This window comes from Salmo trutta, chromosome 36 (assembly GCF_901001165.1).
Source record: "Salmo trutta chromosome 36, fSalTru1.1, whole genome shotgun sequence".
NCBI lineage: Eukaryota > Metazoa > Chordata > Actinopteri > Salmoniformes > Salmonidae > Salmo > Salmo trutta.
Genome location: NC_042992.1, coordinates 34,776,241 through 34,794,502, shown reverse-complemented (window position 1 = coordinate 34,794,502; position 18,262 = coordinate 34,776,241). Strand labels below are relative to the sequence as shown.

The window sequence follows — 18,262 nt, the reverse complement described above, 5'->3', positions numbered from 1 at the left end:
CATCTGACCACAACACTTTCACACAGTTGTCCTCTGAATCATTCAGATGTTCATTGGCAAACTTCAGACAGGCATGTATATGCGCTTTCTTGAGCAGGGGGACCTTGCGGGCGCTGCAGGATTTCAGTCCTTCACGGCGTAGTGTGTTACCAATTGTTTTCTTGGTGACTATGGTCCCAGCTGCCTTTAGATCATTGACAAGATCCTCCCGTGTAGTTCTGGGCTGATTCCTCACCGTTCTCATGATCATTGCAACTCCACAAGGTGAAATCTTGCATGGAGCCCCAGGCCGAGGGAGATTGACAGTTCTTTTGTGTTTCTTCCATTCGCGAATAATCGCACCAACTGTTGTCACCTTCTCACCAAGCTGCTTGGCGATGGTCTTGTAGCCCATTCCAGCCTTGTGTAAGTCTACAATCATGTCCCTGACATCCTTGGAGAGCTCTTTGGTCTTGGCCATGGTGGAGAGTTTGGAATCTGATTGATTGCTTCTGTGGACAGGTGTCTTTTATACAGGTAACAAGCTGCGGTTAGGAGCACTCCCTTTAAGAGTGTGCTCCTAATCTCAGCTCGTTCCCTGTATAAAAGACACCTGGGAGCCAGACATCTTTCTGATTGAGAGGGGGTCAAATACTTATTTCCCTCATTAAAATGCAAATCAATTTATAACATTTTTGACATGTGTTTTTCTGGATTTTGTTGTTGTTATTCTGTCTCTCACTGTTGAAATAAACCTACCATTAAAATTATAGACTGATCATTTCTTTGTCAGTGGGCAAACGTACAAAATTAGCAGGGGATCAAATACTTTTTTCCCTCACTGTACATAGTTATATGCATTCGGAGGGGAGGGGTGACATTTTGACAGTGCGAAAATGCAGAGATCCTGCCGAAAAATAGCACGTAATTTTGGATACTTGGAGGGTCATGTGATTCAAGATGTGGGAGTATTATAGATGTATTTACTAGACATGAATAAAGTTGACTTCGTTAGGAATACCGCACACAACTTTCAAATCAGCACAAACTATTACCACAGCCTCACTAAGTGGTCGGTGATAAAGGTGACATGGAGGTTTTTGGTAAATAACTGCATTTGAGCAATGTCAAAATGGGTAACATGGACTGGAACAGAGGAGAGGACAAGCCTAAAGCTACTAAAAAAGGACAGGAATTGCTCATTTACATAAATATCAAAACACACTAACTGAGAAAGAGGAGAGACATTGGACAAAAGTATACTTGGGAGTTATAGCGAGTTGTCTCAGCCTAGACACAAGGTTCACGCAGGAAGGGATTCTAATAACTATGTACTAAGTCACGTTGTGGTCGGTTGGCATCAGTAATACAGTACAGGTCAGTCAGTGGTCTTACCTCCACCAGCTGGGTGATTGCAGTGAGTAGTGACGACGGATGGAGGAAATTGTGGGTCAACACACACAGCACATCCACAATGGGTGAGAGGCGGGATTGAGGGATGGATGGATGGAGCAAACCAGGGAGGGAGGGATGGATGGGGAAGTGCAGGGAGAGGGAAATGTCAGGCACAAGGGAGGGGGCAGAGAGGTATGGAGGTCGGTCGTTTAGGAGAGGGAGAGGGAGAGAGAGAGGGAGAGAGAGAGAGATGCACAGAGAGAAGGAGTGGGTGATATGGTCCATTAGGAATGGGAGGTGGAGAAACAACACATTGTGTTAGATCAGTGACATGCACACACACACTGGCCAAGCAATATCAACAGCAGCAACAATCAGCTTAGCACTTTGTGATAATCAACTGTGGCTCAATGATTTATGAAATGACGTGTTATGAGAGAGCATTTGACAAGAGAACTACTGAAATAAAATGTGAATGTTTCTTACGGAAATATCTACTTGCTACAAGTGTAGCAATGAAGCTGTGTAGCAAACAGAGACCACTACTACCACTACTACCACATTATGACCAAGACCTTTGAAGATCACGGCAACATCTCTTGGAGTGAAATAATGAGTCAACATTGTCTAGTTCTCTTTCATTCTGATGGAAATGAGCATAAAGAGAAAGAAAAGTTCCAAGGAGACCAATGCACCATCATACTATAGCTTGAGCATTGGTCACAGAAATCCCACGACACTTCAGCCAATGCCTAACACATTTACACTGCTCTTCCACTAGAGAGTGGTGGTAGCAGCTAGACGGCACGTACGGCATCCATATTAGGAAATCTTGAGACTTACAAATATGGACACAAGGCTTACGGCAACCATATAAGGACGTCGTCAGATTTCCTCATATGGACGCCGGAAACTTGGTTGTATCGGGGCAGCAATCGGCAGACACAAGCTTCAACAACTGACACACTTTCGAGCTACAAACCGATTTCAAATTCACTTTTACGAAACCATACCTGCGCAGACTGAGACATAGCCTCGTCCAGGGTGGCGGCGCGACCCTTGACCTCCTCCTTGATGGCCGCGTAGCGTTTCTCGCCGTCGCTGTAGCGCTGCCTCACCGTGGCCCCCTCCTGGTGACTCAGAACGGCCAGCTGGGGGCCGATCTTCAGCAGCTTGTCGATGTGGGGCTTGTGCTCCGCTATGGACTCCCTCAAGAGCTGGACGAAAGATGGAGGGAGAAAGAGTGGAAAATAAGTAAAGAGGAAGATGGATAGTGGGATTGAGAGAGTGGTACAGTTGGAGTACCACAAAGAAAGAGGGAGAAATGAAAAAGAAAAAAGAAAGTAGAAGTGTTTAGGAACTCATTCGACATGATACATCTTTTCACAGGGACATTAGTTAAAATACAGCAATTAGAGCCTCTCCTCACCCTCATCTGCTCCTGTTGTAGTCGCAGGGCCTCGGTGTCGATGGCGGGTGGGGGCAGCTGGGCGATAAGGGTCTCTGTCTCCCCCAGCCAGGGCTCCAGCTCCTCCTGGGTCTCCCAGAAGCGGGCCACCAGGACCTGGGCCTGCTCCAGGGCTGAGAAACGCTCCTGGTGCCGCTGGCTCACCACTTCGTAGCGGGCAGACAGCGAGTCAGTCTTCACCTGAGGAGAGCGAGGGGAAGAAAAGGGGTTTGAATGGTTCACATTTGGTAACTAGGCAAAAACCACTGGAATAGTTCACATTTTGTGTATTAACGTTGTAGGCTTTTACTTCAAGCACAAAACCCAATATTTCCTTCCTTGGGAAATAAAAAAGTAATGTCATTTGATTTTCCTGTGAATGAACTTTTCTTAAATTAGTCATTGCGTACAGTTTGTTACAAAAGTCGTCTCGGTCTGTTTGGAAGCCTTTCACCCTTCTCTCTGACTCCCTGCATTTCTCTACCCTCTTTCGCGCTCCCTAAACCCTCTCCTTTGTCCCCCTCTCCTCACCATCAGAGCGTCTCTCTGCTGGTCGCTGCAGGTCTCCAGGATGTCGTCCCTGGTGTGGAGTAGCTGGTCCACGGTGTCTTTGTGTCGGATGATGTCGATATTGAAGGCCCTCTGGACCTGTAGCTGGGCCACGGTGACGTCAGGCTCCAGACTCAGAGGACCCAGGGAGGAGAGCTTCCTCTCCGTCTCCCCAGCCCAGGTCAGCTCCGCGTCCACCGCCTCCTCATACTGAGGCACAGAGAGATACACACAGTTAGCACGGCACTCTCAGGCTCCCCATACTGACAGAGCGAGACGTTACTAGCATTTACAGCAGCGTTAGCTGGTTGGCATTACACACAGCCACGTAAACGCTAAGAGAAAACCAGAGGGAAATGCCAGAACATTAGCGTCATCCTCTTGTTGACAACGACAGCAGAAACCTCATGGATTACTTTCTGCAGACAAAGATCGACCCAGAGAATGAAGCTATTCAACTATTCAAATCCTGAACTTATACAATTTGTCCCACCTTTGACTATCAACACCATCATCCACTGTAAATGCATACGATCACTCAACGGAGTACTAACTCAATAAACGTTGATTTCATTTAGTCACATTGCAGTACCTGTTGTGACCTCTGGACGGCAGCCTGTACCAGCTTTACCCGCTGGGTGATGGTCTCGTCCGCCGTTCGGTAACGTTGGTTGGCGTCAGCCACCAGGCGGTCTAGGCCCTCGCGGGCACGCCAGGGCACCAGGTCTAAGAGGGCACTGCCCATCTCGTTGACTGTGTCCAAAACCAGACGTTTCTCCGCCGACACACACTTCAGCTCCTGGGAGAGAAACACACGCACACAGATTGAGTATCTTCAACTCAAGATATAAGTCCTACGTACGCTACAGTGTTAAAAACTAATAAACGCAAGAGAGGAAAAAGGAAGTTATTCTTCAAGAATCATTGGGTAAATCATTCATTGAAATGACCACTGAACATCTGGAAATATTGCAGACTGTAAATGTATTTACACAATATACGGTATATTCACAGCATATATGTATAATATACTGAAAACATTCCCTGGGGGTTTCCCCGAGCGGCGCAGCGGTCTAAGGCACTGCATTGCCGTGTTGCGGCGTCACTACAGCCGTGGGTTCGATCCCAGGCTGTGTCATAACTGGGCGTGACCGGGAGTCCAATAGGGCGGCGCACAATTGGCCCAGCGTCGTCTGAGTTAGGGGAGGGTTTGGCTGGGGGTGTTTTACTTGGCTCATCACACTCTAGCGACTACTTGTGGCGGGCCGGGCGCCTGCAGGCTGACTTCAGTCATCAGTTTAAAGGTGTTTCCTCCGACACATTGGTGCGGCTGGCTTCTGGGTTAAGCAGGCGGGTGTTAAGAAGCGCAGCTTGGCGGTTCATGTTTCAGGAGACGCATGACTCGACCTTCGCCTCTCCCGAGGCCGTTGGGGAGTTGCCGCAAAGAGGCAAGATCGTAATCACGAAATTGGGGAGAAAAAAAGGGGCTAACATTTAAAAATAAAAATAAAATAAAAAACGGCCCCTACCTTCTGTCTGTCCTGATAGGTTGGCGTGGCGTCGGGCTCCATGACATTGAGCTCCGCCTCCACCTTGTCTAACCATTGGTTGAGGTCGTCGTGGGCACTGGCGAATCGTGTGCTCAGCTGCAGGGCCTGCTCCAGGATGCGGAGGGCTTTGCTACTCCCACCCGTCATCTCAGCGTAGCGAGACTTGATACCGTCCAGCTTCTCCTGGATCAGCAGAACTTCCTCACCTGCAGGGGTTAACAACATATATTCCTTTATAAATGACAGGTCCAGGAACAGTTCTGGCTGTTTGGCTAGTGAGAGATGGTTAGATGTGGGCTAGGGGAGAGCTGGTCCAGAATCAGGGAAGGGAGATGATGTAGTATCCTGAGTTAGAGGTTCTACGTTACCGGTGGTTTGCTTGAGCAGGGATTGTCCGTTCTTGATGGCCTGGTCAACCTGCTTCTTCCTGCTCACTATCTCTTCATTCAGAGACTGATGGGGGAAGGTGGAGAAAGAGAATGAACACCTTATAGAGCAGCGGTGTCAAACTCACTCCATGGAGGGCCTAATGTCTGCAGGTTTTTCGTTTTCCCCTTTTAATTAAGCCCTAGCCTACCAGGTGTGGGGAGTTCCTTACTAATTAGTGACCTTAATTCATCAATCACGTACAAGGGAGGAGCGAACACCCACAGACACTCTGCCCTCCGTGGAACAAGTTTGACATCGGTAAAACGCTACTCAATGACTAGACAGTACTAGCCAATACAATACTCCCTGCGGTAGTGCGGTAGTATCCTACCACTGTGTGTTAATGAATAGCTACTCCCTGTCCAAAGCATAGTATCGTACCAGTGTGTGCTTGTGCTGCTGGGTGAGGACCCCTGGCTGGTAGCTCTGCACAGACACCTGTCCCAGCCGCTGGCCCACCTCAGCCAGCCAGTTGAGCACCTCCACCTCATCCTCCCCAAACAGCTGGGCATTGGCCAGGGCCTGCTCCAGCATGACGGCCCTGCGTTGGCACCAGTCACTGAGCTCCGAGTGGCCTAGCCGCACCGCCCCCACGCGCTCCCTCAGCCAATCGCGGTCGGCCGCGCAGCTGAGGGGCGCCAGGGATTGGCCGAGGGCCTCGAGGCGGTCGACCTCCGATCCTCTAGAGGAGATGGACTCTTGGACGGCCTGGGGTGGTGTGCGCGGAGAGGGGTAGGAGTGAAGGAGAACAGAAGAAAAACATAGGGAACAAATAAAGGATAAAATGAGGATGCAGATGAGAAATCATAATGAATGAGAAATCATAAGGAACGAATGAAAGCTAAATACACATGATAACTTACAAGAACAAAAAAAAATCGTAAACAACAAAAAAGTTCAATGAAATATAATATCTATTTGATATCAAATCATATGAAAATGTTGAGGGGAAAATGGTTAAGCCTGGGGTTCCCTTTCTTTCTCTCATTGGAAAGTAACGTTTATTCCTATTCTCTCCCTAGTTTCATTCCAGAGACTTAAACCCTCCTTTCTGTCCTCATTCACCTCTTTTCGTCAAAGGAAACCGAGAACACAACCCGTGTTTCGAGGGGGACACGTTACCTTGTGACACCGTCATCCACGCTACCGTCATACACCTTACCTTGTGTTTTGTAATCTGTTGGGTGATCTTGGAAGTCTGGGTTCCCATGGGCTCGGAGGTGCCCAGGCGTCGCTCGGTGGCACTCAGCCACTCTCCTAGAGGCTCCGCCGCTTCGTGGAACTGGAGCGCCAGCGTCTGCAGCTCCTCCAACTGGCACTGCCTGCAGCGGTGGGGGGAGGAGGGAGAGAGGGGGTGAGCGTTTGGGTCGCCTTTGTCTATCAACGTCTCATCGTGGATCCAAATAAGCATTCAGATACGACAGTCAGGAATGTGTGGGTTGTGTACTGCAGTAATGGTAATGCATTTTCTAGGTAGGCTAGTGTGTGTGTGAGTACACTATGCATGAGTCTTTTTGTGGTGTTGAGATGTACTTGCTGACTGTGCTGCATGTACGTGATGAATGATGACCGGTTATATCAATTCCTATGTGTAGTGTGTCCATACAATAATGTACGCTACCTTGCCCTGGCTTTCTCCAGCAGCTCGCCCCATCTCTCTCCCAGAATCTCCAGCTGCTTCTGGATCTTGTCTTTGTCCTGTGTCTCGGCCGTGGCTGCGATCCTCTCTCCCTCTCCCTGGATCATCTGAACAGTGGCTCTGCGGTCGTCCAGCAGTCTTTGTAACAGCTGGAAAATGAGAGACATAGACGGTACGTTCAACACCACAAATAATACCAACTCTCATAATGTTTATTCTGCATGTATATTAGGGCCAGGGGTATATTCAAGACCAGAAGAGTCGCTGCTTCTAGGATTTTGGTGTAAAGCAGTTGGTAAGATAGCTAGAACATACTTCACATTCAATACCGCAATGTTTTGCAGTGTTCCTCAACAATACAGTATCTCAAATATCCCCACCCGTGTTGTGACGACGTCCACGATGAGTAGTAGCTCAATTTGGCAGTACTTCCCTTTCTGAAACCCTTCATAACTGTTCAGTGACATTGACCGGAGCCTCCGGTAAAACGGCAGTCATCTCCAGTTTCCTCTCCACTGACCCTCAGTGAGGCTCTACACTTTCAGTGGCGGATGTAAACACGTATGACTGAGTGGAGGGGCTGAATGCGGCGCGCTCCTCGACACACAAACACGGGAAGTGTTCCAGATAAAGAGGGAGAGCGGACATTGTGGGTTTTTTTCAGCCTCTCGGTTTCTCTGAAAAAACAACATTGTAATCCGACATCTGTGTTAACTGGTGTGTTGAATGCCAACCAGACTGGCAGACTCAATTGAGCTTTTCCTCCGCCAAAACAACCCGATAATTAGGTGTGTGAGTGTGTTTCCCTTTCATATGTTGTGTCCCTTGGTGAAAATAAGGACAATTGAATAACAGTAATAGCCCATTCTATTATTATCTATGAATAAATAAAGTTGAAATATATGAATAAATTAAGTGTGTTCAGCTTAAGCTTGTTTTTATGCAAATCTAGGTTCCACATGTCTCTAATGGCCAGTAAATTCTTAGTCATAATGACTGAGTATGTGATATAGGGAAAAGACCTGGTATTAAAATAAAATATGTTCCTGACTACAACTCTCTCCATCTAGATACTCATCCCTGATCCATCTATCCCTTTCTCCACTCATCCCTTCCTCGCTCACCTTCTGTTCCTGGATCTGGGCCTTGACCACTCTGTACTCGGCTGACGGGGGCTTCTGATTGGCTACCAGTTCCTCTGTGTCGCTCAGCCAGCTCAGAAGAGGCTCCAGGGCATCCTGGAACTTCCCACAATGCAACAGAGCTTCCTGCAACTGGGCAATGCGCTCTGAAATCTGGTCAAGGAACAATGCAGTTAGTGAGGGGGACAATGGCTGTATTGACATGGACGGGTATAACACAGACATAAACCTGATTCCTTACAAACCCATCATTCCATTCACGCACATCAAACAAACGTAACGCATAAATATGCATACTCAGTCAGACACAAACGCATGCACGCACACACAAACCATAACACAAACAACAGCACAGACATACCACTACAGACAGACCGATGGATAGATGGTCAGACTGACAGACTGACTTACCCTCTTGTTGAGGGAGTTCCATCTGAGGTTGGTGGTCTCTAGGTCATGCTCCAGAGCCTGGGTGTCTGTGTGTTTGGCTGCACTCTGGATCAGGCCCTGGCCCACCGCGTTCACGTGCTGCAGCTTGGGTTGAATGCTGTCCACCTGCTCCCTCTCCACCGCCTGAGAATGAGAGAGAGAAGAGAGAGGGGGGGAGAGAGAGGAGAGCGAGAGAGATAAAGAAATGGAGGGAGAGAAGAGAGATATGGAGAGAAAGCGAGAGAAACAGAGGGAGGAGGAGAAAGGGATTATAAGGATTAGAGCGCTGGAAAGTAAGGGTGGCTGGAAAAGAGGGAGTTAAACACAACCTTCACCTGTCTGGCCACATTACTCAAACACACACCACCATCTAGGGCTAGAGACACAGCATGATGGCAATGGGCATCCAACTCTAAAGAAAACCAGCTCAAAGTCCTGAAATCCAATACGGGGCTTAAATGCAAAATGGCTGCTTTCCCATAGAGCTGTATAGAGATTACAGGGATCTGAAATTAGCCATAGTGGTTCCCAATGGTAGAGATGCCAAACCTCGGGTCACACACACAAACACACACTACAGCCCAGAACTGGCAAACACACCCATAGACCAGAACTGGCAAAGCCTAGGGGCCGGGTAAAAAGAGTTGCTATGAGAACAGTGTGAGGAATGACTGGAAGAGAAACAGAAGGACTAGTAGAGTTGTTGACATCGAGCCGACGACGCGGACCCCAGACGCTCACAAAAACTGTGTGCTCTCGTTCTCCGTGGCCGACGTCAGTAAGTCATTTAAGCGTGTTAACCCATGTAAGGCTGCCGGCCCAGACGGCATCCCAAGCCGCGTCCTCAGATGTGCAGACAAGCTGGCTGGAGTGTTTCTGGACATATTCAATCTCTCCATATCCCAGTCTGTTGTCCCACATGCGACAAGATGTCCACCTTTGTTCCTGTAGCCAAGAAAGTGAAGGTAACTGAACTAAATGACTATCCCCCCGTAGCACTCACTTCTGTCATCATGACGTGCTTTGAGAAGCTAGTTAAGGACCATATTACCTCCACCGACACACTAGACCCACTGAAATTTGCATATCGCCCCAACAGATCCACGGACGATGCAATCGCCATTGCAGTGCACACTGCCTTATCCCACCTGGACAAGAGGAATACCCTATTTAGGAATTGATTACGTCGATTACAGGTCAGCCCTCAACACCATAGTGCCCTGCGAGCTCACCTCTAAGCTCAAGGCCCTGGGTCTGAACCCCTCCCTGTGCAACTGGGTCCTGGACTTCCTAATGGGCCGACCCAAAGTGTTGAAGATAGGCAACAACACCTCCGCCATGCTGATCCTCAACACGAGGGCCCCACAGGGGTGCGTGCTCAGCCCCCTCCTGTACTCCCCGTTCACCTATGAGGCCATGCATGTCTCCAACTCAATCACCAAGTTTTCTGACGACAACAGCGGTCGGCCTGACTACCAACAACGAGCACCGGAGGAGTGGTGCAAAGAATATAACCTCTCCCTCAACTTCAACAAAAAGAAGCCTGTCATGGACTACAAGAGAAAGCAGAGAGCACGTCCCCATCCACACCGACGGGGAGATGGTCAAAAGCTTCAAGTTCCTGGGCTTGTACATCACTGACACCCTGAAGTGGTCCCTTCACACAGACAGCGTGGTGAGGCGTTTGAAGAAATGTGCCTTGGCCACCTAAGACCCTCGCAAACTTCTACAGATTCACCATTGAGCGCATCCTGTGGGGCTGTATCAGCACCTGATACGGCAACTTCACCGCCTGCAACCTTAATCGACGTCCACGTCGTCGGCGCCCGGGGAGCAGTTGCTGCCTTGCTCAAGGGCAGAATGGCAGATTTTTCCACTTTGCCGGTTCTGGGATTTGAACCAGCGACTTTTCGGTTACGGGCCCAACACTCTTAACCGCTACCTGCCGCCACTTATATGTGTATATATATATTTATATTCCTGTCTCTGACATTGCTCGTTCTGAAATTGAGATATATATATATAGATTTTATTTCTGGATTATGATGTGTATTGTTTTTGTATTTTATTGATAGGTATTACTGCACTGCTGGATCTAGAAACAAAAAGCACTTTGCTGCCCTTTCGATAACATCTGCAAATCTGTGTATGCGAGCAATACACTGATTTGATTTTGATTCAATTCAAATGAGAGAAAGATACTAAGACAAAGGAAGTGCTTTGAACTATTGTTTGCCTTTATAAAGCCAATGTGAGTGCAAAACCGTTGGGTTGCGTTTGTGAGAAGGAACGATGGGGGGAGGGACTTCTATCAGCAAGAGTTTTGTCCTCTTTTGAGCCTCATCTAAGGTCATTGCTTTTCTACACTGTATAATCACCTAGAAGCGGTTGTGTGGAGGCCTGTCTTTGATCTGGTTCTATAATGAACGGTTTTATTGGATTCTGCTCATCTGGAGTAAATATTGTGTGAAAGTGCTGATTTTCCACGCCAGGAGATGACGTGTAGGAGTTTGAAAGAGAACAGGGATGCTAGAATAGAACAAGATGTGTCTTGGATTGTGTGTTTGTGTGTGTCACAGCTGTGTTGCGGTGATGGGCCTCCTCCCTGCTTCCAACAGGAAGTCTGACTGCCTCGACAACAATGAGCCTCAGCCATGACCCACTCCACCCTATCCATATCCCGGACAGTGTATGTATTCTGTGTATTTGACTGAATGAACGTGTGTGTGTGTGTGCGCGCGCACGATGCTGCACGTGTCCAGACTCCTATTCTCATCCTTCTCTCCCCCCCTCCCATTCTCTCCCTCTCTCCAGCCAGCTCAAAGCGGTCGACTCCACTAAACCAGAGCTCGGAAAATATCTTGGATGTTTCTCATTCCTCCCCACGTCTTGAACCATGGCAGTGGATCAACAGTCACACACACACTCCTCCACTCTCTCTCCACCCTCCTTCACATTTCCCTTACTTTCGTCACTCACTCCTAACCCCTCACTTTCCCCTCCATCCCACTCCAACCTCAACATCCCTTTTCCCTTCATTCGCTCCCCTAGTTTCACTCTTGACCAAAACCTCAAGCAGACATTGGCTTTCTCACTTTAACCGCAATTCAGTTTACATGGATTTCTTTTCATTTTTATTTGTTTACGTTTCTGGCTCAAGCCAGTTCCACCTCCTGGCTCAAAAATGAGAAAACTGTATAAAACTCAGAAACTTTCTACTACTTGTGTGACAACTCACTCAGTCTCGAATACAACGGGTGGGTCTAATCCTGAATGCTGATTGGTTGAAACCGCATTCCAGCTGGTGTCTATTCCTCAAGTTACCACCGGCTAAACCAATGACGCTGAAATGCCCATTTACTCTGTTCCATCTCACTGAGCAATCCACTGTCTCATCAGCCCTGTCAGGAAATGCAGAACAACAATCTCCACTATAAAAAGCATCTAGACATTATCTTCCATTTCTTTAAGACGAGCATTTGGTTTCCAACAGCAGAGACTCGTATAAACCTTTGCTGTCTGTCTCTCCGACTTTTTAAATTTGGTTTCAATATTGATTTGCGATTTCCACCCTCCCATATAAAGTGAATGTGTCCGAAGGAGCCAGACAGCAAATCGAGCTGGTTGTCATAGCAACATGCAACACTTGTTTTCAGTTGACTGGCTAAATCGATACTTAGTTGCAAAGGCTAAAATGGATGAGTGGAATTGTTGTTATATTTTCAGCGGCATGACTATGGATGAACGGGAAAAAAGGATGGCAATAATACCCAGGCATGCAGATTTGGAGGATACTGCATTGAATGACGAAAGGTAGCCTAGTGGTTAGAGCGTTGGGCCAGTAACCGAAAGGTCGCTGGTTCAAGTCCCAGAACCTGAGCTGACGAGGTAAAAATCTGTCGTTCTGCCTCTGAACAGGCAGTTATAACCCACTGTTCCCCGGAAGGCCGTCACTGTAAATAATAATTTGTTCTTAACTGACTTGCCTGGTTCAATTAAAACATTTTTGGAGAAAAGTTGTAACGGAAAAAAAAGTTATGAATACTGGGCTGTGCGATGCTTTGAGGGCTGGCTAGCAGAGAATAAAAAGTTATGAATACTGGGCTGTGCGATGCTTTGAGGGCTGGCTAGCAGAGAATAAAAAGTTATGAATACTGGGCTGTGCGATGCTTTGAGGGCTGGCTAGCAGAGAATAAAAAGTTATGAATACTGGGCTGTGCGATGCTTTGAGGGCTGGCTAGCAGAGAATAAAAAGTTATGAATACTGGGCTGTGCGATGCTTTGAGGGCTGGCTAGCAGAGAATAAAAAGTTATGAATACTGGGCTGTGCGATGCTTTGAGGGCTGGCTAGCAGAGAATAAAAAGTTATGAATACTGGGCTGTGCGATGCTTTGAGGGCTGGCTAGCAGAGAATAAAAAGTTATGAATACTGGGCTGTGCGATGCTTTGAGGGCTGGCTAGCAGAGAATAAAAAGTTATGAATACTGGGCTGTGCGATGCTTTGAGGGCTGGCTAGCAGAGAATAAAAAGTTATGAATACTGGGCTGTGCGATGCTTTGAGGGCTGGCTAGCAGAGAATAAAAAGTTATGAATACTGGGCTGTGCGATGCTTTGAGGGCTGGCTAGCAGAGAATAAAAAGTTATGAATACTGGGCTGTGCGATGCTTTGAGGGCTGGCTAGCAGAGAATAAAAAGTTATGAATACTGGGCTGTGCGATGCTTTGAGGGCTGGCTAGCAGAGAATAAAAAAGTTATGAATACTGGGCTGTGCGATGCTTTGAGGGCTGGCTAGCAGAGAATAAAAAGTTATGAATACTGGGCTGTGCGATGCTTTGAGGGCTGGCTAGCAGAGAATAAAAAGTTATGAATACTGGGCTGTGCGATGCTTTGAGGGCTGGCTAGCAGAGAATAAAAAGTTATGAATACTGGGCTGTGCGATGCTTTGAGGGCTGGCTAGCAGAGAATAAAAAGTTATGAATACTGGGCTGTGCGATGCTTTGAGGGCTGGCTAGCAGAGAATAAAAAGTTATGAATACTGGGCTGTGCGATGCTTTGAGGGCTGGCTAGCAGAGAATAAAAAGTTATGAATACTGGGCTGTGCGATGCTTTGAGGGCTGGCTAGCAGAGAATAAAAAGTATGAATACTGGGCTGTGCGATGCTTTGAGGGCTGGCTAGCAGAGAATAAAAAGTTATGAATACTGGGCTGTGCGATGCTTTGAGGGCTGGCTAGCAGAGAATAAAAAGTTATGAATACTGGGCTGTGCGATGCTTTGAGGGCTGGCTAGCAGAGAATAAAAAGTTATGAATACTGGGCTGTGCGATGCTTTGAGGGCTGGCTAGCAGAGAATAAAAAGTTATGAATACTGGGCTGTGCGATGCTTTGAGGGCTGGCTAGCAGAGAATAAAAAGTTATGAATACTGGGCTGTGCGATGCTTTGAGGGCTGGCTAGCAGAGAATAAAAAGTTATGAATACTGGGCTGTGCGATGCTTTGAGGGCTGGCTAGCAGAGAATAAAAAGTTATGAATACTGGGCTGTGCGATGCTTTGAGGGCTGGCTAGCAGAGAATAAAAAGTTATGAATACTGGGCTGTGCGATGCTTTGAGGGCTGGCTAGCAGAGAATAAAAAGTTATGAATACTGGGCTGTGCGATGCTTTGAGGGCTGGCTAGCAGAGAATAAAAAGTTATGAATACTGGGCTGTGCGATGCTTTGAGGGCTGGCTAGCAGAGAATAAAAAGTTATGAATACTGGGCTGTGCGATGCTTTGAGGGCTGGCTAGCAGAGAATAAAAAGTTATGAATACTGGGCTGTGCGATGCTTTGAGGGCTGGCTAGCAGAGAATAAAAAGTTATGAATACTGGGCTGTGCGATGCTTTGAGGGCTGGCTAGCAGAGAATAAAAAGTTATGAATACTGGGCTGTGCGATGCTTTGAGGGCTGGCTAGCAGAGAATAAAAAGTTATGAATACTGGGCTGTGCGATGCTTTGAGGGCTGGCTAGCAGAGAATAAAAAGTTATGAATACTGGGCTGTGCGATGCTTTGAGGGCTGGCTAGCAGAGAATAAAAAGTTATGAATACTGGGCTGTGCGATGCTTTGAGGGCTGGCTAGCAGAGAATAAAAAGTTATGAATACTGGGCTGTGCGATGCTTTGAGGGCTGGCTAGCAGAGAATAAAAAGTTATGAATACTGGGCTGTGCGATGCTTTGAGGGCTGGCTAGCAGAGAATAAAAAGTTATGAATACTGGGCTGTGCGATGCTTTGAGGGCTGGCTAGCAGAGAATAAAAAGTTATGAATACTGGGCTGTGCGATGCTTTGAGGGCTGGCTAGCAGAGAATAAAAAGTTGTTGACTTGAAACATGTCACTAAGGAAGAGTATATCATCCTTCTCCGACAGTTTTATGGAAATGTACTCCGGAGTGGACTCAACCGGTTCCTAAATGACCCACCCATCGGTCACAGCTGGTGCCTTATGAAGTAGACTGTATTTACCACCTCCAATCAGCTAAGAAGGCAAGGAAAGGATATCAAACAGCCACCCATCACCGAGAAGGACATGGCCCAGCTCCAAAACTCCCAGGCTCTGAATCCCGGTAGACCAAGGGGTCTGGTCCAGAAAGTGTGCTTCGACCTCCAGTTACATCTGGGTCGAACTAAAGCCCAACTCATTCCTCGTAAAAACAGACGAGAACGGTCTAAGGTATGTTGTTCAAAGCCTTTTTGTGTTATTTCTAAGTTGCACTCGTAATTAGGCTACTGGAAACCAATATTATAACAACGCATTCTCTCTCTCTCAGATACGCCACTCTCGCACATAACGAGGCCACAAAGAATCATCTGGACCCAAGGGAGAGGGGCAGGGAGTCCAAGAGGGGATTCTGTTCGAGCAGCCAGGGAACCCACTATGCCCGGTGGCATCACTGGAGAAATACCTATCGAAATGCCAGGAGAACGCCCTTGCATTTTATCTCCACCCAAAGAATGGAGAGTGTATCGGGGACTCGATCTGGTACACTACATACGCAAATCACAGCATCAGGGCCATGGCAGTCCAGAATCGGACCAATTCTGGTTTAGAAGTGAGGGAGCTACTGGCGTCCGTCACTGACAGACAGAAAACGCTGGAGCAACATCCTGGCCGAAAAACAAAGAACAATGCAGCACCATCAACACCCAAAAGGCTGAAGCAAGGCAGCAGCAGTAGTAGCACAGACCCCGACAGATATTTCAACCAATGCACCATCATCCAGGGGAATGTACAGATAAATGTGACATACAATTAGTAGCTATATCTATGTCAGCTGTGGTGGATAGGAAACAGAATGGATGGTTTCATTTATTAAAATCCTCTCAAATGAATGTCGTGGGCTGTCTTTTGTCTGAACAGTGTCCTGACAAGACAGCACATTTTCTCTGCCAGGCAAAGTCGCGCGTCATAAGCTAACTGGAAAACAGCTTAAACAAATGCAAATGCAGCTACTTTGCTGTTATTCTGACTGCACTTTTTGACGTCAATGTAAATTAGCTGGAGTTGGCAAGCTAGCAAACGAGGGATAAGAATGCTGCCAGTCAGTATGGCAACGGAACATTTAGAATGAACGACTGGGTCACGTCTATAGATACAGAACAAAAAGACTGAACGACTGGGTCACGTATACAGCAACCCTAGATGTGTGTCAGGACGAAATAGTATGAATCAATTCATCAAAATAATGTTTTTAATGAAAATATGTCTCATTATTTGAATATGTTGGTAATTGTGATAATGTCAGCTAACGCAGTACAGAGGCAGCCAGCAGCAGTCCTCATGGCTGGTGTCCAGAGCATGACTCAGGAACAATCACCACCTTAAAATCGTGACAAAACGGACAAGCGTCAGCTAACATAAAACAATTTCTGTGTGATTCATCTCCATTCACCTCCAGACTGGAACTAACGTCACGGCCAATATTGCACACACACACACACCCACACTGTAGTCCTTCATAGCATGCTGAAGATAAAGTATGAGCCGTAGTGGCAACTAGATTAATGGCACGAGTTGGTTTCCCACCGACACTGCAACAGACCAAGCCACGTACTTCATTCACAAACCTTATCCACAAATGGACAGGACAGGGACTGTGAAGAAACACAGCCATTTTACACATCTTGTATTGCAATTTGCACTATATTATGTATTAGATCTATAAATTGTGTGTATGTACTGACACGCAGGCTGTGTGTGACGTTTTAAATGTGTGTCGTTCAGTCCTTGACTAATAATGTTCTGTACTGTGTATTATGTCATGTTTCATGTGGACCCCGGGAAGAGTAGCTGATGCTTCTGCAGCGGCTAATGGGGATCCTAATAAATACCAAATAGGGACAGTGTAACACTACTGTTAAAGTCCAACACGTGTATACATTCGTTACTGTATATAGACAGCTTGTCCACAAGCTACTGAGGAAGTGGCAGTGGGCGTATTGACTTACATAAATAGAGTGGGACTAATCTGATCACTCTTCTGAGAGAACTACAGTGATACAATATCATTCCATCCAAATCAAGGACAGCCCTTTAACTCTGTCACCGACTTCCCTATCCGACCTCGTTCCCGCTCTTCCTGCCTTTGCGCTGCCCTCTCACTCTCTTCCTGTCTCTCTCTGTCCCCATCCTTATCCCTCCCAGTTTCCTTTTTAGTAGAAGGATCTATTTTTTGCCCTGGCCACCATGTTAGAATATTGCAGTAGTTTACGATGGTCAGACCAGGCAGTGCTGAATCAATCAATCATGAAAGTGGTAGAGAAACATCCTTTTCGATGGTAGATTGCATTTGAAAAGGAACACAAGCTCATGCTAATTTCTGCACTCGGGCCATTGTTGCCTTAACCTCGCCGCGCTCTCGCTCTCTCCTTCACCCCTTTCTCCTCCCTCTCCATCTCTCTTCCCGCTCCCTCCCTTTCGGTTTTTCCGCTTTTGCAGGTGCTTCCTGGATGTCTGCTTGTCTTTCAGTGCCATCGTTATCATATTAAATATGTCCGTGTTACCGGATCTGAGCTCACCTACAGTGCACTCTGTGTTTAAGCATCTCTCCTGTCTGTCAGTTTGTCAGTCTCTCCTGCCTTTCTGTTCATCTTCCAACGTAAACACGTTGCTCTCATCTTTCTTCTAAACATGAATGTGTGTCAGCGTGCTCATGTTACATTCAGAAAATATCATATACGTTTACCAAACAGAAATCACATGAAATTGAACACCTGACTGTGTGTGTTATGTAGGGTTGTCCCCGGCTAAAAATCTTGGTCGACCAAGTCTGTTCTTTTGACCAATTTAAACGTGTATTTTTCCATATAGACATATCCTTTGTGTTTTATACAAGTCAAGTATATTCACTGAGATGGTCTGATGCTTTAAGCACACTGCTTTATTAAATAATTAAAAGACACAAATCACTAGAGGTAGTCCGACCAGCAATTGATTTGATTGTGCCGGGCCTGGCTCGGACTTGCTGGGCTGTGTTAAAAAACAATGACAGCGAGTGACTGTGTGACTAGCATCCGTTGTCTCCCTCTCCTCCCTGCTGCATAGACCACCACAGAACATCAAGTGTTTATCACTCTGTTCATGCTGCTGAAGCTGTAACAATTACAGCCATTTCTGACTGAAAAGTTCTGTTACGGAAATCTGAAAAACATTCCCTATACTCTCAACCCTTCCTC

The 18,262-nt window shown here is 47.0% G+C and overlaps 1 protein-coding gene across 4 annotated transcripts in view; it reads right to left on the bottom strand.

Moving 5' to 3' along the window:
• The window catches only part of LOC115176156 (microtubule-actin cross-linking factor 1), a 144,662-nt gene that overhangs the window by 45,755 nt on the left and 80,645 nt on the right, over nt 1–18,262 (bottom strand). For 3 of the 4 annotated variants that reach the window (XM_029735984.1, XM_029735985.1, XM_029735986.1), the window contains 11 exons: nt 8,542–8,703; nt 8,113–8,283; nt 6,971–7,137; nt 6,512–6,671; nt 5,731–6,057; nt 5,289–5,373; nt 4,900–5,126; nt 3,963–4,169; nt 3,353–3,580; nt 2,804–3,022; nt 2,388–2,591 (listed from right to left, as the gene is read on the bottom strand). In XM_029735984.1, the coding sequence (XP_029591844.1) occupies nt 2,388–2,591; nt 2,804–3,022; nt 3,353–3,580; nt 3,963–4,169; nt 4,900–5,126; nt 5,289–5,373; nt 5,731–6,057; nt 6,512–6,671; nt 6,971–7,137; nt 8,113–8,283; nt 8,542–8,703 (2,157 nt within the window). Of the gene's footprint in view, nt 1–1,374; nt 1,384–2,387; nt 2,592–2,803; nt 3,023–3,352; nt 3,581–3,962; nt 4,170–4,899; nt 5,127–5,288; nt 5,374–5,730; nt 6,058–6,511; nt 6,672–6,970; nt 7,138–8,112; nt 8,284–8,541; nt 8,704–18,262 lie in introns of all 4 variants that reach the window. The other variant, XM_029735983.1, reaches the window with a different exon arrangement.